Here is a 23535-nt window from a genome sequence, read left to right as displayed (position 1 = left end):
ATTTCAGAGGTGTCTGTCTGTACGTCCACAGAAGGAAAAACAAATACAGTAGGGGCCAAAAGTCTGGACACCTTCTCATTCAATGTGTTTTCTTTCTTTTCATGACCATTTACGTTGGTAGATTCTCACTGAAGGCATCAAAACTATGAATGAACACATGTGGAGTTCTGTACTTAACAAAAAAAGGTGAAATAAGTGAAAACATGTTTTATATTCTAGTTTCTTTGCTCTGATTCCTGCTTTGCACACTCTTGGCATTCTCTCGATGAGCTTCAAGAGGTCGTCACCTGAAATGCTTCTCCAACAGTCTTGAAGGAGTTCCCAGAGGTGTTCAGCACTTGTTGGGGTCCAGCTCACCCCAAACCATCTGGATTGGGTTCAGGTCCGGTGACTGTGGAGGCCACGTCTCCACTTTTTGTTAAGTACATAACTCCACATGTGTTCATTCATAGTTTTGGTGCCTTCAGTGAGAATCTACCAACGTAAATGGTCATGAAGATAAAGAAAACACGTTGAATGAGAAGGTCTGTCCAGACCTTTGGCCCGTACTGTAACTCGGTACTGTAATTTTTTCACTTGCTTTTTAGAACCTTGTTTTCTCCAAGGAAAAATTCTATTACTCCAAGGCTTATTGTTCATTGCTCAGGAGGCCTAATGGAGATTCTCCCTTGCTGATGAGAAGCAGCACGCGGTGAAAAAGAGATAAGAATTGGGAGAAAAATAACTCACTGCGGGCCACGTTCAGTTGTCCATCGCCGCTCTCCAACTCTGACGCGGACGCCGTTCACCCGCAAAGCGGAGGCAGCCGGCAGCGGAATCGGCTTCTTTGTTGTATTTTTAAGGGATCTGGAGAGGCTCGGCGTTACAACTCGATTTCGTAACGTCGACACCATCTCTCCGTGTCGCGGGGATCAGTGGAGTTAATGAATAATTTACTCGAGGCGTTAAATTCCGCACCGCCGAGGGCGTGGTCGCGCCCGTCGCGCTGGCGCGGTGATGAACAGATTCCCCGTTTTATGCACCTCGCTTGCTTTTTTACGTGCGCGGCGGTCCAGCCCCCCCGGGCCCTGCTCCCGATTCTGCAGGTCTGTTGCCGCACTTCAAAAGCGCTCCAAGGCAGCGGGCGAAACGATGATTATTTTTTTTGAAAAATGGCAAGTTGCGTTTCTCTGAGCCCGGCCCGAGCCGCGGCGGCGCAGAGGGGATAGGAACAGGCCTAATTAGCCGTGCAGGGACCCCGCCGCTCGGAGCGTCCGGGGACCGAGGGCCGGGCCTAACCTTCATCTGAGAGGCAGGCAGGCGGCGCGCTGGAGATCCTTCGTATGAAACACGCCGCGCCTGCGAGTGACCCTGCATCCAGATGATGGGGCAGTGGTGGCCTAGCGGTTAAGGAAGCGGCCCCGTAATCAGAAGGTTGCCGGTTCGAATCCCGATCCGCCAAGGTGCCACTGAGGTGCCACTGAGCAAAGCACCGTCCCCACACACTGCTTCCCGGGCGCCTGTCATGGCTGCCCACTGCTCACTCAGGGTGATGGGTTAAATGCAGAGGACACATTTCACTGTGCTGCTGTGTATCACATGTGACAATCACTTCACTTTGAAAGGGACCCTGCCGGCCTTTCATAGTAGATGAACGCACACACCAAAAAAACAACACAATTCCTTCTGTCTCTGCATTCGCTCAGGAACACCAGGAGGACAGCGGAGGTGTGGATGGACGAGTTTAAACTCTACTACTACTCGGCCCGGCCCGCCGCCAGGGGCAAGTCGTACGGAGAGTGAGTGTCTGCTCCGCGATGCGGGACGCTGTGGAATGAGGGGACTGGGGTCGTGATGCATGTTTCATCGTTGCTCGGCGTTTTTGCCATCGGTGCAGTCCGTAACCGCTAACAAAAAAACTACGTTTTTTGTCAACAAAAAGATCTTCATCAATGAAAAGTTTTTGACAAGACGAGAGGCAGCGTAAATGCTGGTCACTTTATAACATTACGAAATATATCACGTAATACTGTTGATGAGTAAAAACGTATGATCGTGTTATAGTTATTATGCAGTATTACCATTTTCTTGTGTCCCCCGTCCAGACACACAGTTGACGTCACTTCCTTATTTAGCATTTGCTGCGTTAATTAGATTTCAGCGTGGTGGTAGCCTAGCGGGTAACCCACTCACCTATGAACCAGAAGACCCAGGTTCAAATCCCACTTACTACCATCATGTCCTGGAGCAAGACACTTAACCCCGAGTGTCTCCAGCGGGGGACTGTCCCTGTAACTACTGATTGTAAGTCGCTCTGGATAAGGGCGTCTGGTAAATGCCGTAAATGAACAAATGAACAGGATACTTGTGGTGGTTTAGCAGATGGCTGGGCAAACTCATCTTTCCTCTTTACAATGAAGTGGAAAAGGAAATTTTTTTGGACAGAATGTGTGTCGAACCAGAGCGTCTTCCATTTCTGGGATGGATATAGAGTATTCTTGATAGGGTTACAACACAATAACAAAAAGTTCTATTTATGATCTAACTATGAAATGGATTTGACTAAATAAATGTTCTACCGGGTACTCGTACTATATTGACTTTGTTAAATAGAATTGCATTAGTAAAACAATTTGACTAAAATACAATTTTCATTGACTAAAACTAGACTAAAATAGTCATGGATAATTAAGACTAAAATGCTTTTGATTGACTGAAACTTGTTCAGACTAAAATGAGTAGCGTGACTAAGATGAATAAAGACTAAAATGACAGCTTGCCGCAAAGACTAGACTAAAACTAAAGTTGAGACAGGCCGGCAAAAACAAGTATACTTCGATCTCTACATTCCGTCACAGGGCTTGAACCTGGGGGCGTGAAAGCCACTGGCCTAAAACTGTGGAGGCTGGGTGGCATTGCTGTGATAAAAGTATGAATAAAAACACACATTTTAATCATTCATTAAAATTAAAATCCGGTTTATCGGAAGGGGTCAAGGTAATTAGTTTGAAGTTAAATAAATAAACCGGAGTTACGAGGGAACCACCATGAACATCCCCGTCTACAGTGACCCAAGTTTAACAGCAGCTCTGATTGGGTCAAGTTCGAAGTTCTAAAAGTTCACAATTTTGCGATAGTAAAAGGCGGAAAACGAACACTCCTCCGTATTAAGGTTATCTGCGCACGGGAGGACGGGGGGGTGGGCGTGCCTGGCGATACGCGGCGTGTTCGTCTCTCATTCCGCTCACTCCTCCCTTATCAGCATTCACGGGCGGGAGGAGCTCCGCCGGAGTCTCAAGTGCAAATCCTTCAAGTGGTATCTGGACAACGTCTACCCGGAGCTCAAGTGAGTGCGCCTCGCCCGGCCTACCGCACGCACACACACACTCACACACACACTCACAATTCCCATCACGCCTCTCATGATTTTCCATTCAGCGAGATTAATGACGTCTCCCGGCGTCAGACTCGTTTTTCTCGAGCCAGAAAGGTGAGATCTGCCGAGCAAGTCCCGGGGGGCCGCGCTCTGACCCCCTTTCCCCGGCCCCTGGGCGAGGGGAGCGGGCCGGTGAAAACGGGAGGAGGGGAAAGTGCTGAGGGGCCGAGGAACGGTGGCAGCGTGGCTCAGGGGGTCCGCGGTGATGAATCTGCCGCGGCTCCGGCGCTCTGCTGAGTAAGGGGGACGGCGGGCCGGCCGTAAACCCCACCGCCGGCTCCTCCCCCGTCCTTCTCCCCCCCCCCCGTGTTGATAAATGGCCCTGCCACTGCGGCACAATTCATCCCGGTACATGTTAATATCCATTGTAATTCAGCGCCGACGCCCTGCCGAAGGAGACACTCTAAATAGCACCAAATATTCATCTCAATAATAAATAGTTATTCATCCACAGCGGGCGTGGCCGTGCCGCGGATTCATCAGAATGGAATTCCCACCTCTTCCCGCCTCTGATCCACAGGATCCCGGACGACTCGGACGCCAAGTCGGGGGGCGATACGGCAGCGGCAGAACTGCCTGGAGTCCCGCTGGGTGGAGGGCCAGGACCTGCCGGCTCTCACGCTGGGGCCCTGCGTGGCCACCAAGTCAGTGCCACCGCACAGCCAGGTACCGCTGGGCAAAGTTTAAAAAAGGGGAGGAGCCTTCTCCTCCCTTTCTCCTCCATTTCCCTCCTCCCTTTCCCACCACCAACACCAACCTGCAGGATTAATACGACCGTGACACGCAATGGCTCAGGGCTACCGATCAGACGTTCACATTTGACCCTCTTTACCACGGGCATCCTTCACTGTGATTTAGCTCCTCCCCTCCGCAACAAGCTTGTTATCATATATTTTAAATATTTCAAAATTATTTTCAAATTAAAATATTTTGTACTTTTTTAATTTTTTTTCCATGTTGATGCTGGATGCTCAGACTCTTTTCATTCGGCGATTCGGGAGCAGACGAGGCGGCGCACAGGCCGGTTCCCATTCGTGCAGTATTTATTGTGCGAGGACCATCAGCATTTATCATTTCAGCTTCCAGCGAGTCGTTAGGAAGCCTGATCCCGGACGGGCTCGTCTGTCAGGGGACGCAAAAGTAGGGTTTATTTCAAAAGGGTTAACCTCACACAGAGGGAGAATATTTTAACCTTTTTTTCATCCTTCAAGCGTTTATCTGCTTTTAGAATATTTTTCTGGAATATTTTTGAGTAGCGATACGCAACTCATGCGGTTAAGGAAGTGGCCCCGTAGTCGGAAGGTTGCCGGTTCGAATCCCAATCCGCCAAGGTGCCCACTGCTCACTCAGGGTGATGGGTTAAATGCAGAGGACAGATTTCACTGTGTGCACCGTGTGCTGTGCTGCTGTGTATCACAAGTGATAATCGCTTCGCTTTTTTTTTTTATTGTTGATCCAGTCTGATGACTTGCGCAAATTTGCATAAAACCAGATTCCTGCACGCACAGACGGCCACAATGCGCACGGCTCCGTTTCTTTAACCGGATTCCTCGCGTTTCGCCACCTCGCCCCCCCCCCTGCACCGCGGCGAACGCGGCCGTTTGCATCCCTGCCCTTTCCTGATGGGTAATTACATGATGCAAATGAGATGCTACGTGCTGGGGCCCGATAGCGGGGCCCCTCGAACGGCCCGGCTCGTTTGTTGAGGTCCTCATCCCACTTAATTATTCCCCCGGCAGGTAATTATTCTCCGTATTTAGAAAATCCGTGCGCTCGAACCCCCCGATCTCGGCGCGGATCCAGGATCCGAGGCGCACTAGATTACCGTTAAATTAACACCGCCGAGCCACAACGGGCGCCGTAAAGCCCCGTCCATTACGGCCGCGGTAATTAGATTTAATACAGGACACATTTTCTACACTCCACATTATCCCATTAAACGCCGATATGTGAACAACCCCTTGGCTGCTGACCCCACTAATCTGCCGCCATGGCGTCACCCCCCCCGCTCATCCGGTAAGGCCGGCGGCGCTGGTTAATGAAGTCCCGCGCTCCCCGCCCTCGGCCCCCAGACACGCGTAAACACGCCCGCCTACAACTGCGGCGTCAGCCGTGTCGAGGCCCCCGCCGGGGCCCCGGGGCCTCCACTGGCGCACGCGACCGGAGCCGGTGACCGAGGGCTCTTCCAAAGAGCGGAAAAAGCTGCGCGCAAGCGAAATCGAGCAAATGCACCGACTCGCAGAATCTCCTTCCACTCGCAACGTGTGTGGAGGACTCCGAGCGGCAAGGGGTGGTTGGAGCCTAGCGGGGTAACACACTCACCTATAAACCAGGAGACCCAGGTTCAAACCCCACTTACTACCATCGTGTCCCTGAGCAGGACACTTAACCCTGAGTGTCTCCAGGGGGGGACTGTCCCTGTAACTACTGATTGTAAGGGTGGTAGTAGCCTAGTGGGTAACACACTCGCCTATAAACCAGGAGACCCGGGTTCAAACCCCACTTACTACCATCGTGTCCCTGAGCAGGACACTTAACCCTGAGTGTCTCCAGGGGGGGACTGTCCCTGTAACTACTGATTGTAAGGGTGGTAGTAGCCTAGTGGGTAACACACTCGCCTATAAACCAGGAGACCCGGGTTCAAACCCCACTTACTACCATCGTGTCCCTGAGCAGGACACTTAACCCTGAGTGTCTCCAGGTGGGGACTGTCCCTGTAACTACTGATTGTAAGGGTGGTTGGAGCCTAGCGGGGTAACACACTCGCCTATGAACCAGAAGACCCAGGTTTGAACCCCACTTACTACCATCGTGTCCCCAAGCAAGACACTTAACCCTGAGTGTCTCCAGGGGGGGACTGTCCCTGTAACTACTGACTGTAAGTCATGTCTGGATAAGGGCGTCTGGTAAATGCTGTAAATGTGAGACAGCGTTATCCTCCGTCGTTTTACAGCGCTGGCCGAGGCCACGTGGACATTTTAACCAGCATTGTCTGCGCTTCGCGGTTTCGGGTTTTACTGCAGCCACGCCCGACGCTGGCGTGATGCTGATGTAAAGAAATGCAAACGCTGCGCCGACCGTAGCTGCCGGTGAAAACACAAGCAGGTCCACACAGGCCCGGCCATTCTCACGTCTCCTGATATGGACGATGTTCTTTCAGGAGGACGAATTAAAATGTAGAATAATCATATAATATCTATAATAATATCAACCCCTTTGCACTGAACGTGAAGGTGAAGCGCAGCACACAAATTCAAATTCTTATTTTATTTGTCGCTTACACAGTCATACACGGTATGATATGCAGTGAAATGCTTTTTGCGACTACTACAGACCACAGTATTGCAAATGTTGCAAGTAAACAATGAAAACCAATATGCAAATATTGCAAACATAACCAAATATTACACTTTTATGTCGGGAACGGGAACATGGTGCACACGGTGAAATGTGTCTTCTGCATTTAACCATCACCCTGAGTGAGCAGTGGGCACCATGACAGGTGCCCGGGGAGCAGTGTGTGGGGACGGTGCTTTGCTCAGTGGCATCTCAGTGGCACCTTGGCGGATCGGGAGTCGAACCGGCAACCTTCTGATTACGGGGCCGCTTCCTTAACCGCTAGGCCACCGCTGTTGTTGTGTTTGATGCCTGCGTGATACGAATTTGCACGTCGACCGGCTCCTTTATTTCACTGTTTTTCTCTCGCGGGTTTTTTTTTTTTTGTCGTAACAAGGTTATAACAAGGTTAGCAGGTCTGCATAAATGCATCGATGCAGCCGGCGTCGGATGATGAATAAAACTCGGCACGGACGCTTGACTCTTGCATTTCCGCTGCCACTCCCTGCGTGAGAATGTTACAAACGACTCGCCGCCCCGCCCGCTCGGCCTAAAGAGGCGCTCGAGAGGATCGGACGGTCCCCGCGCCGAATTGCCTGCCCGCGACCTGCCCGTACAAAGCACCCCGACTCGCTCTCATGATGAGCGCGAGCTTTCCGGGCCTCACGCTCGCCTTCTTACGCCCCGCGTCCACGTTCCTTTCAGCTCTTTTTCACAGTAAAAGCCGCATCGTTTGCATTCGATATTACGAGCTCCTTTTCGGCCTTTTCACCGCAGAGAAAATGAGAGTGAACCTTCTCACGTCGATTTGATTCCACGCGAAATATATCTGTATTTTATGCTCTGCGTCGTAGCGCATCTCTTATGCCCAGATGCATGGACAGCGCAAAGGGAATGCTGCTGGGCGTCCGTTCTAACGCATGTGGCGCCGACGCTCAAGGGCGGGCGTGGCTGCCGCGCCGGCAGTGAAGGTGTTGAACATCAGGCGTCTCTTGTTTCTCGAATTTCCAGCTCTACTAATTGGTTTTACAGCACGTCTTATCATTCAAAAATGAGCATAGGTGTATAAACTCATCTGATTGGTCAGCCATTTAATGCCATTTTCACACCATACAACAAGACCTGTAAACTTATGATTCTAATTGATAATGGAGAAACGCATTTATGACACATTTTATATTAGATATGGATTGATATTGAGTTTCTAATAGTACAGGGTGGGCCATTTATATGGATACACCTTAATAAAATGGGAATGGTTGGTGACATTGAACACATTTTATAAGTGGTCAGAAACTTGTAAATAACTCATGACAGAATAAAGTTAAAACCAAGCACACCATTGTTTTTCTTGTGAAATTACCAATAAATTTGATGTGTCACATGACCCTCTTCCTATTCAAAAAACAAAAGTTGGATCCAAGATGGCCGACTCCTCTATGGTCACCACCCATCTTGAAAAGTTTGCCCCCACACATATACTAATGTGCCACAAACAGGACGTTAATATCACCAACCATCCCCATTTTATTAAGTTGGATCCTTATAAATGGCCCACCCTGTACTACTGAAGAGTACTGGTTTTAATTCAAATGCAGTAAAAGAGAATATTACCCACTCTAGCATCGCAACCACTTTTGGTTCATCGTTAAGGCAGTGGTGGCCTAGCGGTTAAAAAAGGTTGTGGGTTTGAATCTTGTCATGGCTGCCCGCTGCTCACCAAGGGTGATGGTTAAATACAGAGGACACTTTTCGTTCAGTCTGGGTCGTGACTTGTCATTAAGGGCCGATGGTGGGCCCACCATCTCACTGCACTAGATAATTAGCTGTCACGATCCGGTCCGGAAGGGCTTACTCCGGGTCCAGGATCCGGACCGGAGTTTCACGTTCGTCCTGTGTAATGTTTCCTGATCGTGTTCACCTGTGTCTGATCGTATAAAGCTGCCCCGTTCGTGTCTGTTCACCATCGGGTCGTTATTACTTGCTACTGGATGTCTTCCCTGTCCTGTTAAGCCCCGTCGTGCGTATGCGTCCTTCTTCATTGTCATGTCCAGCCATCGTTCAAGATCAGCGGCCTCGCCATGTCAATCCAGTGTGACGTTAGCATAGACGCCAGTGATGAATGGGCACCTGAAAAGTTTGTAATGCGATGGACCCACAATTCGAAGTTCACTTTATTGATTTTATTGATTTCGTTTTGTTTAGTAGGAGAGTCCAGCGACACTGTGGTTGATATGCAAATATTCTCATCTTCAGAAAGGGTGGCGCTGGAGACAGAAGTTTGCCTCCGGCGACGTTCAGGACCGGAGGTGATGGGGAGGAAGCTGGTCCTCTCTCCACCATCTCATTAAAATCCGCCGCTCAGCAGACGTGGCGCTAATTGCCGATGGCGACGGCCGCAGGCGCCCTCGGGTGTCAGGCCCTGTCAGCGCGCCCACGTCGGCGCGGATAATTCATTAAAAAGAGAGAAAAGAGGAAAAGACACTTTTCTGTCGCCGAAGCTGGGCCCCTGGGGGCCGTCTTTAGTAATCGAACCCGCCCCCGTCGCCTTGCTTGTGATGCGCCGTTATTACATTATTCCACACGGGCGGGAGTAAGCGGCATCGCTCGGAGCGAGAGGGAAAGTCATTAAAAGGGAATAAAGCGAGGCCGGAGTGGAGTCGTCTTCTTTAACAAGATTTCCGTTTAAAAAAAAAAATAGAAAATAAAAATGTAAATGGCATTAAAACGCTGCTCTCTGTGGCTTAATATGGGTAAATAATTGGATCATCGTGGACGCGCTCGGGCCGGTCCACCTCAGCCCAGACGGGGGCCGCGCAGGCGTTCTATAGGAGCCCTTCAGGCCTGTAATCGGAAGTCGTTTTTCAACCCGCCGCTCTGTGCAGGTTTCATGCAGGCACCGGCGTGCCTTGTTTTACGACTATGAACCAGAAGACCCGGGTTCAAATCCCACTTACTACCATCATGTCCCTGAGCAAGACACTGAGTGTCCCCAGGGGGGGACTGTCCCTGTAACTACTGATTGTAAGTCGCTCTGGATAAGGGCGTCTGATAAATGCTGCAAATATAAATGAATGAAATTATCTCTGGGACGATGTTTGTTCTGCCAACATTTGCACACACGACAAAGTAAAATGTTGGTGAGACGTCTGAACAGATTTTTAATTTTACACCATTGACCAACGCCGACGAGGTTATATGGCAAGAACCCTGCGCTACCCGGATATCCTCACCAGTAGTAGCCTGGCGGGTAACACATCTCGTCTACGAACCAGAAGACCCGGGTTCAAACCCCACTTACTACCATCGTGTCCCTGAGCAAGACACTTAACCCTGAGTGTCTCCAGGGGGGGACTGTCACTGTACCTACTGATTGTAAGTCGCTCTGGATAAGGGCGTCTGGTAAATGCTGCAAAATTTCAACACTAGTGTTAACTAGTCTGTGTGTGTGTGTGTGTGTGTGTGTGTGTGTGTGTGTGTGTGTGTGTGTGTGTGTGTGTGTGTTCCCCAGGAGTGGATCTACACGCACGCGCAGCAGATCCGCCAGAAGCAACACTGCCTCTCGCTCTCCACCACCTTCCCCGCCTCGCAGGTCCTGCTCATGCCCTGCGACGTCGGCGACGGCAAGCAGGTACGACCCCGTCCCGTGCGAGGGCCAGACCCCGCCTCCCGTGTACATCCCCGCTGTAATAAGTATGTGCGGGAGGCTGTCTGTCTTCTCCAGATAGAGAGCGAGTGGGCAGCGGCGATGCAGCACGCGCCGAGCGCAGGGAATACGCCGCTCTAATGGAAAAGTAATGAGAAAAACTGCCAGACAATGGGCGGCAGAAGCTTATTTTACGGAGCGCAGGTGGCGCCTCCAAGAATAAGAAATAAAAAAATGCGCCAGGCGTCCCCGCCCTTCTCAAAAGTTTGAAACACACACAAGGGATTTGGTGCTGGCCATATATACGCTGGCCACGCCCTTCCCCCGGACTTCTTCAAAAATATCCTTTCATAGTTGGACAAATGCTGTCTAATGGAAAGGACAAAACAGTCATTGATGCTACAAACAATTAAAATGCAACATACAAAAAACCTTGATAACTCGATTTGTCACGTTTTTTCAATTTTTATTTTATTTAATCCCGCCTTGTCATCCGGTCAAGATTTTCTGACCTGTTTGTAGACATTTTACAGCATTAACCAGAAGCCCTTATCCAGAGCGACTTACAGTCAGTAGTTACAGGGACAGTCCCCCCCATGGAGACACTCAGGGTTAAGTGTCTTGCTCAGGGACACGATGGTAGTGTGTAACACACTCGCCTATGAACCAGAAGACCCGGGTTCGAATCCCCCTTACTACCATTGTGTCCCTGAGCAAGACACTTAACCCTAAGTTGCTCCAGAGGGGGACTGTCCCTGTAACTACTGATTGTAAGTCGCTCTGGATAAGGGCGTCTGATAAATGCTGTAAATGTAAATGTAAATGGTAGTAAGTGGGATTTGAACCTGGGTCTTCTGGTTCACAGGCGAGTGTCTTACACGCTAGGCTACTACTACCTATAACCTCGTCGGTGTTGGTTACTGGTGTAAAATGAAAATGCTGTTCAGACGTCTCACCAACAGTTTTATTTGTCGTGTGCAAATGTTGGCCGAACAAACATCATTTCTTTTACATTTACGGCATTTACCAGACGCCCGTATCCAGAGCGCCACACAGTCAGTAGTGACGGGGACAGTTGGGGACACGGTGGTAGTAAGTGGGGTTCGAACCTGGGACAGCCCAGTTCCTGCCTTGCAAGAACCCGTGCTGAGGAGCACATACCTCCTTCATAGAAAGAGTCGCGTGGAGCCCCGGTCGGTCCTCGGGAGGTAACTGTGGAGCTGGAGGTAATTAGAGATGTTCTGACACGTCCCCTCAGGCCCTCGTATAAGACTATAAGCCCAAGAATAAGGCTTTCATATCAACGGTGCTTCAACAGCCTGTTACAAGAAGGACTTCCAGGCACCGCAGGCCCTGAATACTAATTGATTTTAGGTTTAATTATATTCGTTATTTCGGCTTACAACCGCAGAAGAAGAAGAAGTGTCACGGTAATTTGGGTCGGGGTTCCTTTGATCAGGAGCGGAACAGAGACGTCTGTTCGGCGGCTTGTAGAACGAACGAGGAACAACGAGCATCAAATATCCTGACTGTTGTCTTTTCTTCTTCTTCTTTTTTTTTCCCGTCCCGAGAGGATATGGAAGCGGTGAACGCGTGAAGAAGATAATTCCCCCGACAACGTGTTACGCCGAGGACGCTGAATTCTCCAGGTCGTAGCTGGAGCAAGAGGGACATCTAGTGCTGGTTCTTGAGGGACTTCTTCTCTCGCCTTTAAAATGACATTCATTACGTTTAGAATACCACCGTATTTGAGCACATGGGCCCTTAAATCTGAGGAAATAGAGGGTTCCGCTTCAAAAGAAGATTCTTGTTTGCTTTGAATTTGAGTCTAGTTCTTCAGACTAGCTTTTGATGGGCCAGTCCATCACCGTTATTCATGCACATTTCAGTTCAGTTTCCAACTCTGACCCTGTCTGTCTTTTAAAGTCTGGGAAGGATGAATATTTTTATATACCGCATGATAGTTCACATGCAAACTGACACCATAATCATAGATTTATTTTCCCCTTGGAAAGTAAAAAATCTTGTGCACGCAATACATTTACCTTAAAATCATTTTATAATGACGTCTACAAAAGATAAAAAAAAACAGGGCTGTCAACCAGTTTTTATTTTAATTAGCTAATCAATCGCAAATTTTTTCAAAATTAGTTATGACATTTATTTTTTTCCTAAATCAAAAGTCCAATAGTTGTAATCAAATGGATCGTGATGTCAGATGGTGCTAGTAGCCTAGTGGGTAACACACTCACCTCAAACTCCACTTAGTACCACTGTGTCCTTGAGCAAGACACTTAACCTTAAGTGTCTCCAAGGGGGGACTGTCCCTGTAACTACTGATTGTAAGTCGCTCTGGATAAGGGCGCCTGGTAAATGCCGTAAATGTAAATGTAAGAACCTCTTCGTCCTGTTAACCGCTTTTGCTGTGTTCTGGGAGCTGTTAATTGATTATTCTAATAATTAGTTATATATAATAATCAGTGAACACGAACGTCTGGTCTATAGTACCTATCCTGCTTGTAAATTGGTTGCAGTCATTGGTTAAAGGATTTCGTATGTTGTAAATAAATGTATTTTTGGTGAAACCCCTGTTCTTCCGTGTCAGGTGGTGGGCCAATTAAATACCAAGTATTCATTATCGCGGGGGGTTCATTACCTTTCACAGGGGTTCATCCGAACGCCACGCCTCATTCTGTGTTCAAAGCCACACCCACCCGTACAACAGCGCTGCTCTCTTAAAGCAGCTCGTATGTGGGACGTCACAACAGCTGGTGGAAAGGATTCCGAGTCTGGTGACGGTGAAGTTGTAGTTAAAAATGCACCAACAAAAGGCAACACGACGGATTTGTATCAGCATCTAAAACGTAAAATATACCATTTATATACAAGAGTTCCCGTATACCTATAAACGTAGTATGTCTTTCTTAAATGTACCTGTTCTTGAGAAAATTACTGTTGATTTATTTTTATTAAGCTGCAGTCTTGGGAAAATGACATTTGAGTGATGTAAAGATGTAGTAATTTGTCGTTTAATGTGAGGCACGCAATCGCAAATCACAATATTGAACGCAGTAATCACAATAGGACTTTTTCCCCAAATTGTGCAGCCCCGAAATAAGAAACCGAACATTTTGCAGTCGCCACCTAGTGGCTTGCTGCAGTACTGGTATTATGTAAGAATTTGTAAGAATTTATCTTGTAAGAATTTGGAAATACTAATATATCACAATTAATATCGTATTTTAGGAGAGAATCTGCCCCTCACAGTGTCTGCCGAGAAAAACTCTGGCCCTTGGACACGTGTAGTTGACGACCCCAATGCAAAGTGGCCTTAAAAATGGTCTTAAAAAGTCTTAAGTTAGGCTTCTTTAAACCTGCCGATCACAAGTCTGGGTCCATCGCCTGATGTTGCTCGGCGCAGAAAAGGTGCCATTTCGGTTGGGTTTATTGCGGGTTAAGTGGTTATCTTGCGAGTGGCCGTCATCAAGCGACACGCATGGCCAGTAGGGTGATAGTAGACTAGTGGCCAACTCACCCACCCAGAAGGTTCAAACTCCACTTACTGAGCAGCCCTGAGTGTCTCCAGGGGGGGACTGTCCCTGTCACTACTGATTGTAAGGCGCTGTGGATAAGGGGGTCTGGTAAATGTGGTCAAATGTGTGGGATTTTTTTATTTCTTTTTATATTAAACTACAGAAAATAGAAGCTCCTTAAGTGTTTAGAATGAAAGTCTGGAACAGGACTGTTGTTTTTTCCCTGTGTCCACAGCGGTGGCAAAGGTCCGGGACGCACCTGGAGCACCTGGCGTCCCGCTTCTGCCTGGACAGCGAGATGGCCCTGGACGGCGTGGAGAGCAGCAAGATGCTGGTGATCAGCCCGTGCGAGCTGTCGGCGTTCACCCAGCGGTGGGAGGTGCCCTTCTCCTGAGGCCGCCACCCAGGGGGCTGGGCTACGCTGGCGGGCTGCAGGGGGCAGCCTCGGGCTGGGGACGGCGAGGTGGGCCGACCCAGGAGGGGCACTCGGACGGCGACTGGCGTCTCAGAGGGCGCGGTCACAGTTCACCCGGACAAGCACAGGGTTCACGACCTCTACAGTAGCACCTTTATACTCTGATATTCAATAAGACAGGGCTTAATAAAAGGGCGGGGTGACGTGTCAATCTGAATGAAGTGCACATGAAAAGTGGAAAAAAGAGTTTGTAATCATCGATCAAGTTCGTTTTAGTGATTTTTTTTCACGTAGACAAATTCAGATATCATGCGCTTGTATTCAGCCTCTTGCTTTATTGTTTCAAAGAAACGGGGAATCCAAATAAATCTATTTTGTGCTTTTGCCAAATGTGAAGTTTTATCACTTTCGATGCAAGTCCATCTATTACGTGGATTTGGGGTGTGTGTGTGTGTGTGTGTGGTGTTGTGAAAAGGAACTTATTTACAGATCCCAATATAATTATTTTTATCATACAGCACTGTGCAAAGGTCCACTAGAACATACGAACCGATGAAACAGAGCCCCCGTACGTCGAACACTGATTACGTGTTGATTTACCTAAAGCGCACATCTCATAAACAATGGACAAAGGAAACAATATCGTTCTCCATCTGAAAGTGAAGTGAAATCCACATTTCTTTATAGAACATCTCTACATATCAACACGAACATTATTACCACTTTTCACTTTTAGTCGCTGTTATTGTGTTTTACACTTTTGATGGTAGTAGCCTGGTGGGTTCAAATCCCACTTACTACCATTGTGTCCTGAGCAAGACACTTAACCCTGAGTGTCTCCAGGGGGGGACTGTCCCTCTAACTACTGATTGCTCTGGATAAGGGCTTCTGATATAAAAAAAAAAATGCCTTAAATGCCTTAAAATGTAAATGGTAGGTCCCTTCACGGCTACTGTAGGGAAGATGGGAAAAAAGCATTTAATTAGTCTCACTACCGAATAAAACTTTTCTACTATTATTGTACTACAGCCACCCTTGAGGAATTCGACATTTGTGAAAGATTATAGGCCCCATGTGGGACATTTGTGGATGCTGTTGCTGTGTCTAATCATTTACTTAAATAATAGTTGATTTATTGATTTTATGTGGTAAACATTTGACTATTTTTGTAGTGTAAATGTCCGACTGTCAAAAAAAAAAAAAAAAAAACACAATCATCATTTTAAGACGATATGTCCTCTGTCAGAACTGGTGGATTCCTGTTGAATTGATGACACGCGGGACACAACAGAAGATGCCTTGTAGTTAAGACTGTCTGAACCCAGACCAAGCGTACAGGAGGGTACAATCAGACTTTAATACTGATCCTGAGAAGAATGGGGAAGAGTTGTTGTTCTTATTGCCACGAGGAAGAAGGGCTTCCTGTGGAGCTCAGGTCTGCGTTTAGAGGCGTGTGCTCTGATGGTCCGTCAGGGAGGCCTGCATAGGGGTGAGAGGGGGTTGTCCGTGATCCGGAGAATCTCCTCTCAGACACCCAGAGCAGAACCAGCCGTCTTCTCTCCAGTGTTTTCATGACGTTGTGAAGTCAGCACCACTGGGCCTGCGGGTCACGACTGGGCTGATCTTGTTAGGGACAGGAACCAAACAGGATTCTTTCCAGAGACTGGAACCCTCACTTGTTGAAGATCGGATGTTGGACAGCAGAGCACCTGAGGGCCCTGGGACATGCACGTCGGGGCCAGCAGGACATCCAAACAGCAGAGAAGGACCGCGAGAGGAGGAGAAGAATGGAGCATGTGTAAAGAAAAAAACGGTCAAACTCAATTGCCCAGCCGGCCAACACTTGGTAAGGTCGACTGAAGCGCTGCATTGTGGATCCTGTAGTTTGTCTGTTACATAGAAGGTTGCCGGTTTCAAATCCTGATCCGCCAAAGATGTCACTGAGCAAAGCACCGTCTCCCCACACACTGTTCCCGGGCACCTGTCATGGCTGCCCACTGCTCACTCAGGGTGATGGGTTAAATGCAAGAGGACAAATTTCACTGTGTGCACGTGTGCTGTGCTGCTGTGTATCACATATGACCATCACTTCAATTTAATCACTTTTTACGACTGGTGCTGAATTGGTGGTAATAGTGGTATATTTTGGTATATTGGTGCTCTACAGTGACCTGGTACCCTAACCAGCCTAACTAGGGTGAATTTAACACTGTCTGTGCTTGACAGGGTGACTGTGTGATGAAGTGGACTTAACAATTGACACCGTGTCTTGGACTTCAAACAGAAACACCGAGAAAACCGGCGTGTTTTCAGCTCAGGTCGAAACACCAGCGCCCGTTAATAATAAATGTAAATCCTGGTCCGCGGGGGCGAGGCCGTTCCCCCCCTTCTCTGCCGTGCGGGGCCGCCGACATGGGACCGTCCGCGGGGCAGCGCCGCTCCGGCGGGCCGCAGGAGACCCGGGAGTGAAGAGCGGACGCGGACCGGTACCGGGTGGGTCCGCGGTCGGCCCGACGCGGGTCCGGCTTTTCTTATTTCCCCGTGAGCGACGCCGACATCGTGCCGACAACCGCCGCCCTTCGTTTTATTCCAAATCCGACCGTCGGTTCGAACCTTTTAAAATATTTTAAAATATTTAAAATCGGCGTTGCGGACGCGGCTAAATCTTCCGTGTTTTTTTTTTTTTTTTTTTTTGTCTTTTGTCTTTTCGAAGCCGCTTCAGTTTCGCCGGCGCCTCGTCGACGTCATCACCGTGCGACGGGCCGAACATGGCCGCCGCCGCGGTCTGTTTACCTGCTTCAAACCTCGCTGTACTTTAGCCCAGTTTGGCGACCGGCTTAGCGTCCAGTCCGCGGGCAGCGACGAATGCCTCGACCGCAGGGCAGGCAGGATGCGCTCAGCGGAGCCGCCGAGTAAGTCAGAAGAAATATATATATATATATATATATATATATATCCATACCGATCAATTTACCGATACTGATCGAGGCAGTCGGGTTTTAATGTGGCAAAACACACACGTTGTTACGTTATTAATTAATCTGGAGTGTGTAATACGGGACGATTTGATTCACGTCTGACTCTTGATCTTGAATTCGTGTTGGTTCGTTCACTGTCATGTTTTGTGGTTGGTGTGCTCGGTAACCATAGCAACAGTATAAGTGACGCCCATGGGTGAGGGGGGGGGCGTTAAATGACAACAACTGCACTCGTTTTATTTAATATTGTGCGTTAACTGGTGTTAGAAGTCGAACGTTTACTGGGATTTTTCCAGAATTATCCAGATATTCTGGAGCTTGACCCCTGGGTGCTTCTTCCTCGCAGCCAACCCATGTTCGCCCGTCACGTGACCTCGGTGGGCTCCAGCTTCCTGCCCGCCTGGAGGAGCTTCTACAGGCCGAGGCATCACCTACTGACCCTCGCGCCGCCGTGTCCCCCGACCTGCTCCAGGCACCAGCTCGCGGGGTGGACGCCACGCGCGGCCCCGGGACAGTTCGCCAGCGGCCTCGCCCCATGGTCGCCGCGCTTCTCGAGCGGAGCCATGAACTCGGATAGAGAGCCTCCCCCCAAACGGAGGAAGAGCTCGGAAAACCAGCGGCGCGCGCCCAGGGACTCGAGCGCCCACAGTTCACCCGCTCGCTCTCCCAGAAGGTCCTCGTCGAGTCCCGAGGATGCGGGACGCTCGTCAGGTAACCCCCTCGATCTAAAGCGGCACGGGTCACGTCCAAAAGTCGCTAACGGTCCCGTCCCGCGCCGCTTTGCAGAGATACGGCGGGAGTGGGAGGACCTATCGCACCGCTACGGCCACACCTTGCCCGCGTTCGACTTCTCGGTGATGTCCTACAACATCCTCTCTCAGCAGCTGCTCCGCGACAACGCCTACCTGTACCAACACTGCCGCGGCGGCGTCCTCAACTGGCGCCACAGGTTCCCCAACATCATCAGAGAGCTGGAGCAGCACAGCCCAGACGTGCGTCAAGAGGTTCACGTCCAGCCGTAAAAAAAAAAAACAGAGTCGTCCTTTCAGGCTTTAATGTCCTTTCTCTATCGGAACAGATAATGTTGTCTGCAAGAGGTGGCAAGAGACCACTATCAAGATCAGATCAAACCCGCGCTGGAAATCTTTAGGTACCCAGGCCAGTTTATTCCTTTATAACATTTAATAGAACCTCTCTTTGCACCCCAATTGTTGTTTCACTTATGGTTTTATTTACCAGTTTTATTATACAGTACAGGCCAAAAGTTTTGACACACCTTCTCATTCGATGTGTTTTCTTTATTTTTATAACCATTTATGTTGGTAGATTCTCACTGAAGGCATCAAAACTATGAATGAACACATGTGGAGTTCTGCCATTTAGACATGACGAGCTGCATCGTACGGCAACGTCGCCGCCATATTGCGAAAGGCTCTGCTGTGGAGTGAAGCATATACATGTCTATGGAGAGAAGTGCATAAAAATGCCTCACTCTTGTGCTGCTTGGGGCTGTACAAACCGCTGTACGCTCCAAACCAGGGATTACATTTCATAGGTAAGGCTGGACAATTGTTTTGAATATATTTAGCCATTATAAAATCCCGTTTTATAAGTCTTAACCTTAGCTAAGCTAGGCTAAGCTAGCGAAGCTATGCATTCCTGTGTTCAAGTCAGCCTCCAAACAACGTTTTGGTTAAACGTAAGAACTAATACTGGATTTTATAATGGCCAAAACAGTTGTTTAGCCTTTACCAGGGTTTGTCGTTCGACAGTAATGTAAAGGGTTTTTTGTGATTATTTAATTTAGTAGAATATTGTATGAAAGCACTGGGCATTTCAAGTTATAAGTAGATTGTATGTTTCACTTTGAAATTAAACATTTCACTGTTAGTAATTTTTATGCGACTTTTCGTTGATATACAAGCAAGTGCCCTTTAATAATAAATAAAGTGAAGTGATGGTCACATGTGATACACAGCAGCACAGCACACAATGCACAGAGTGAAATTTGTCCTCTGCATTTAACCCATCATCCTGAGTGAGCAGTGGGCAGCCATGACAGGTGCCCGGGGAGCAGTGTGTGGGGACGGTGCTTTGCTCAGTGGCACCTCAGTGGTACCTTGGCGGATCGGGATTCGAACCGGCAACCTTCTGATTACAGGGCCGCTTCCTTAACCGCTAGGCCCCCACTGCCCCAAATGGGGGGGCCACCACTGCCCCCCCATTTATCATATGGCATATCACAATATTGATCTCGATAATTGCAATATGTCTTTTTTTCCCCCAAATCGTGCAGCCCTATTTTATTCCAAAACATTTAGCTTCTGTGTGTAAATTTAAAATGATTTAAGAATTTATTTGTCATTTGGCGAGTAGAAAGAGGCAACCAAGAGCTTACATTTGATGTTTTACTTGCACCCGTACGGTTCTTTCCCTTCCATATACTGTGTGTATTTCTTGTATTTATTACATTGTTTAACAATGTGTGTGTGTGTGTGTGTGTGCGTATATATATAAAAGTCAGAAAAAGAGTTTACAATGCAGACTTCTGAAAAGTGTCTTTATTTATACCGTTAATATTTGTTTGGGGTTGAAGGTTTCACCTTTTTCACCAGATTCTCATGGCACGTTGTGTGTGAACTGAATAACTTTGTTAGTTATGGCCGTTGTGATCGCAGGCTACCACTGTGAGTACAAGAGGAGGACGGGTAAGAAGCCGGATGGCTGCGCCGTGGTGTTCAGACGCGACCGCTTCACCCTCGTGTCCTGCCACCCTGTGGAGTACTACCGGCGCGGCGTCCCCCTGATGGACCGGGACAACGTGGGCCTGGTGGCGCTGCTGGAGCCCGTCGCGCCGCCGGGTGCGGCCGCCGCCAGGGTGTGCGTGGCCAACACCCACCTCCTGTACAACCCGCGCCGAGGGGACATCAAACTGGCCCAGCTGGGCGTGCTGCTGGCGGAGGTGGGCCGCGTGGCGCGCCTCGCCGACGGGAGCACCTGCCCCGTGGTGCTCTGCGGGGATTTCAACTCCGTGCCGGGGTCTCCCCTCTACAGCTTCATCCGGGAGCGCAGGCTGGACTACGGGGGCATGGCCATCGGCAAGGTGGGCGGGGCAATCCCATCTAACATATTCTCACGAGAGGAACTATTTTACGTCATTTGAATTGTGGGTGTGGCCTGTGTTGAGGTTGTTTTTTTTTTCCTGCAGGTGTCCGGACAGGAGGACAGTCCCAGGGGCCAGCGGCTTCTCAACGTCCCCATCTGGCCTCCGAGCCTGGGCGTCAGCCAGCAGTGCCAGTATGAGGAGCGCCCGTCAGGTACCTTTTCACCTGACGTCTGTATGAAATGACCCGAAATTGCGTTTGATGGCGCGTTGTCTGGATGCTGGTGTTTGCTGGCGTTACATTGAGCAAGCGACCAGGCACAATGTCCGGATGTTCTTTTCTCGTTTACTTGAATTACTCCTAACTGATGTGTGCTGAATACTCAAATATCACTTGAATTTTTTTACAGAGACAAATGAGAGTGAGAGTGATGTGCCAGCCAAGGCAGCTACACATGGGTGAGTTTGCACAGCTCTTTTATCCACCTAGTACAATAAAGGTATGAAAAAGTTTTAAGACAAGTAAAAAAAAAAAATATATATATATATATACACACACACACACACACACAAACATATATATATTTTCAGATTGCATAATGAAATGGCACTTTTGTCAATCTGCAGTGCCGCTTTTGACCACTAGATGCTGCTACACAGTTGAAAATTTTATATGGTTTTAAATTGAATAATATACAAAAAAATTGATTTTTTTTTGGTTTGGTCCTGACCACCGATCTTACGTCAGTTACAGTGGGTAACACACTCGCCTACGAACCAGAAGACCCAGGTTCAAATCCCACTTACTACCATTGTGTCCCTGAGCAAGACACTTAACCCTGAGTGTCTTCCGGGGGGGACTGTCCCTGTAACTACTGATTGTAGTCGCTCTGGATAAGGGCGTCTGGTAAATGCTGTAAATATAAATGTAAATCTGAGAGGCGCGATTTCTCTCTCTGACTTGCTGTTCTCCACCGCATCCGCATTGCGAGACAGGACTGTTCTGGTCTCCCCCTGATCTCCCCCACATGCAAGTGTGATGAAGCAGTTCTGTCTGTGTGTGTGTGTGTGTGTGTGTGTGTGCGCATTAACAGGCCTCAGATCGAGCACGGCTTGAATCTCGCCTCCGTTTACTCGCATTACCTGAAAGACGGACGGAAAAAAGAGATCACCACCTGTCACTCAAAAACGGCCATCACCGTGGACTACATCTTCTACTCTCCGGCTGCGGGAGACGTCTCCGTACAGTCAGGTGAGTCCGGGCCCGACGTAACGGCGCCCCGCCCGGTGTTTACTGACGGTCCGTACTTGGCAGGGCGGGGCGCGGCGTGCGACCGAGGCCTGCTCCTGCTGGCCAGGCTGGCGCTGGTGGACGAGGCGGTCCTCCAGGCGGCCAACGGGCTGCCCACCGAGCACAACTCCTCCGACCACCTGCCCCTGGTGGCGCGGTTCAGACTGCAGCGCTGACCCGGCCGGACTGTGCCAGAAAACTGTTCACGCACAAGGTTCTTAACTTTTTATTATTTTACGGAACGCGTGGCATTTCTCCCCCACGGACTGTTTGTTCCTATTGTTTTTTTTTTTTTGTATGATTGTTTTAATGAGGAATGACTATTTACTTTCACTAATTCCAGTGTATTTATATGCTAAAATGGTGCAAATTCATTTTTGCTCCCGTAATGGGAGCAAAACCGTGTTGTGATGGGATACTGAGCGTAGATTTGTGACTGTTTTAATTTGTTGAGCCCAATGTGCAGTAGAAGATATCCATAAAAAGATCTTCCTGTATGCAAAATCCATGCGTCTCTGTGTACAAAAAAGACTAAACATATTTTTTTAATATCCAACCAGTCTTGTGGTGCAGCTGAAAGGTAAAATCCAAAATGTATATCAAATTCTTAATTATTTATTATATAATATCTTATTAACCAAAACCTAAATGACAGTGAACACACAGAACACAGAAGGGAGCTCGTGACTTCTGTAGATTTTAAAACGTATGCCGTCCTCCATGCGCGTTAAGAAACGCTTCTATTAAAAGGAACTCGTGTCCTGCCACCCTGTGGAGTACTACCGGCGCGGCGTCCCCCTGATGGACCGTCATAATTTTATTTCACCGTGGTGATTCAAATATTCTCTTTCATCCACAGCAACATCCAACCTGCTCATTTGTCAATTATGCTAATAATACGGTCATTAGCATATTCTGAGCATGTAGTCCGAGGATCCAACGTGTTTATTGTCATGTGCACGGAAGGAAGTATATTTCTTCTTTCTTTTCTGTCCACATACAAATGCCGAGTTAGGTTAAGTTCAATAAAAAAACGTTGTGGAGGACTAGAGTGTTGTGGCGATATAAATAAAAATGAACTGTAATACAGTAGTCATTGAAAAGGAGAGAAACGAGGTGAATTATTATGTGTAAGTTCTATGAAAGCCCCTGACCTTGCAAGCCTGGAACCCTGCACGTGGGTTCAGGGTGAAGGTGATCTGGGGAAAGGCGAGTCGGTAATTGTGCAGGAGGACCTTTCGCCTGACCAGTAACCGAAGCCACATGTCAGGATGAAGAACGACCCCCACCTTCTCAGGTCCTCCGACCTGCAGCTTCTCAGCAGAAGATGGTGGTGGTGCCATCCATCCGGCCAAATGGCGACTTTATCACCCCGATGATCCCACCAAGACCGACCACTTCTCTCCTCTCTCCAACCCCTGGAACTGGGAACTGGAGCCATGGCATTAAAATGTGATCCTGGATCCAGAAAAATGAGCTACATGCATGGCGGTGGAATAATAATAAAAAAAAACGGCACAGCCATTAAAAACATAATTCTTTTATTAAAACATGCTGAGTTTGTCAAGTTTAAAATTGGTCTGGAGTTTTTTCCCCAAATCATCAACACTGTTATTTTTTACAAAACATCGTCGTCTCTTGGAAAAGATGGGACCAGATTTAGCACGAAAACGTTTCCTCCGGCCGCGCAAACATGCTGCTACGCGCGTTTTAATTTTCCTTTTCTTCTCATTACCCAGCATGGCAAATATGGATCATGATCAGTGATCAATACGCTGGTGTCCAGTTGAGCCACTTTTATAGCAGAAAAAACAAGGG

The 23535-nt window shown here is 48.5% G+C and overlaps 3 protein-coding genes across 4 annotated transcripts in view; all 3 read left to right on the top strand.

The window, feature by feature from the left end:
* Positions 1-14576, top strand: part of LOC114772864 (polypeptide N-acetylgalactosaminyltransferase 14-like) — a 77254-nt gene extending 62678 nt beyond the window's left edge. Inside the window, 6 exon segments of the mRNA XM_028965585.1 lie at positions 1686-1778; positions 3242-3325; positions 3936-3960; positions 3962-4081; positions 10263-10382; positions 14166-14576. Coding sequence (XP_028821418.1) covers positions 1686-1778; positions 3242-3325; positions 3936-3960; positions 3962-4081; positions 10263-10382; positions 14166-14324 — 601 coding nt within the window. The 3' untranslated portion in view covers positions 14325-14576.
* Positions 14577-17084: 2508 nt separating this feature from the next.
* On the top strand, positions 17085-18345 carry LOC114772862 (protein angel homolog 2-like). The gene is made up of 3 exons (XM_028965582.1): positions 17085-17257; positions 17670-18034; positions 18110-18345. The coding sequence occupies exons 1-3, from the start codon at positions 17211-17213 to the stop codon at positions 18343-18345; spliced, it is 648 nt and encodes a 215-aa protein (XP_028821415.1). The 5' UTR covers positions 17085-17210.
* Positions 18346-19540: 1195 nt separating this feature from the next.
* LOC114772863 (protein angel homolog 2-like) lies at positions 19541-22273 on the top strand. 2 transcript variants are annotated; one of them, XM_028965584.1, is made up of 5 exons: positions 19541-20426; positions 20532-20640; positions 20837-20885; positions 21521-21678; positions 21742-22273. In XM_028965584.1, the coding sequence occupies exons 1-5, from the start codon at positions 19983-19985 to the stop codon at positions 21891-21893; spliced, it is 912 nt and encodes a 303-aa protein (XP_028821417.1). In that variant the 5' UTR covers positions 19541-19982; the 3' UTR covers positions 21894-22273. The 2 variants fall into 2 exon arrangements, with proteins under 2 accessions (XP_028821417.1, XP_028821416.1); XM_028965583.1 differs by having other exon boundaries at positions 21521-22273.
* Positions 22274-23535: the final 1262 nt, after the last annotated feature.

This window comes from Denticeps clupeoides, unplaced genomic scaffold (genome assembly GCF_900700375.1).
Source record: "Denticeps clupeoides unplaced genomic scaffold, fDenClu1.1, whole genome shotgun sequence".
Lineage (NCBI taxonomy): Eukaryota > Metazoa > Chordata > Actinopteri > Clupeiformes > Denticipitidae > Denticeps > Denticeps clupeoides.
The sequence above is the reverse complement of the archived record's forward strand: the minus strand, read 5'-3'. Positions and strand labels throughout refer to the sequence as shown.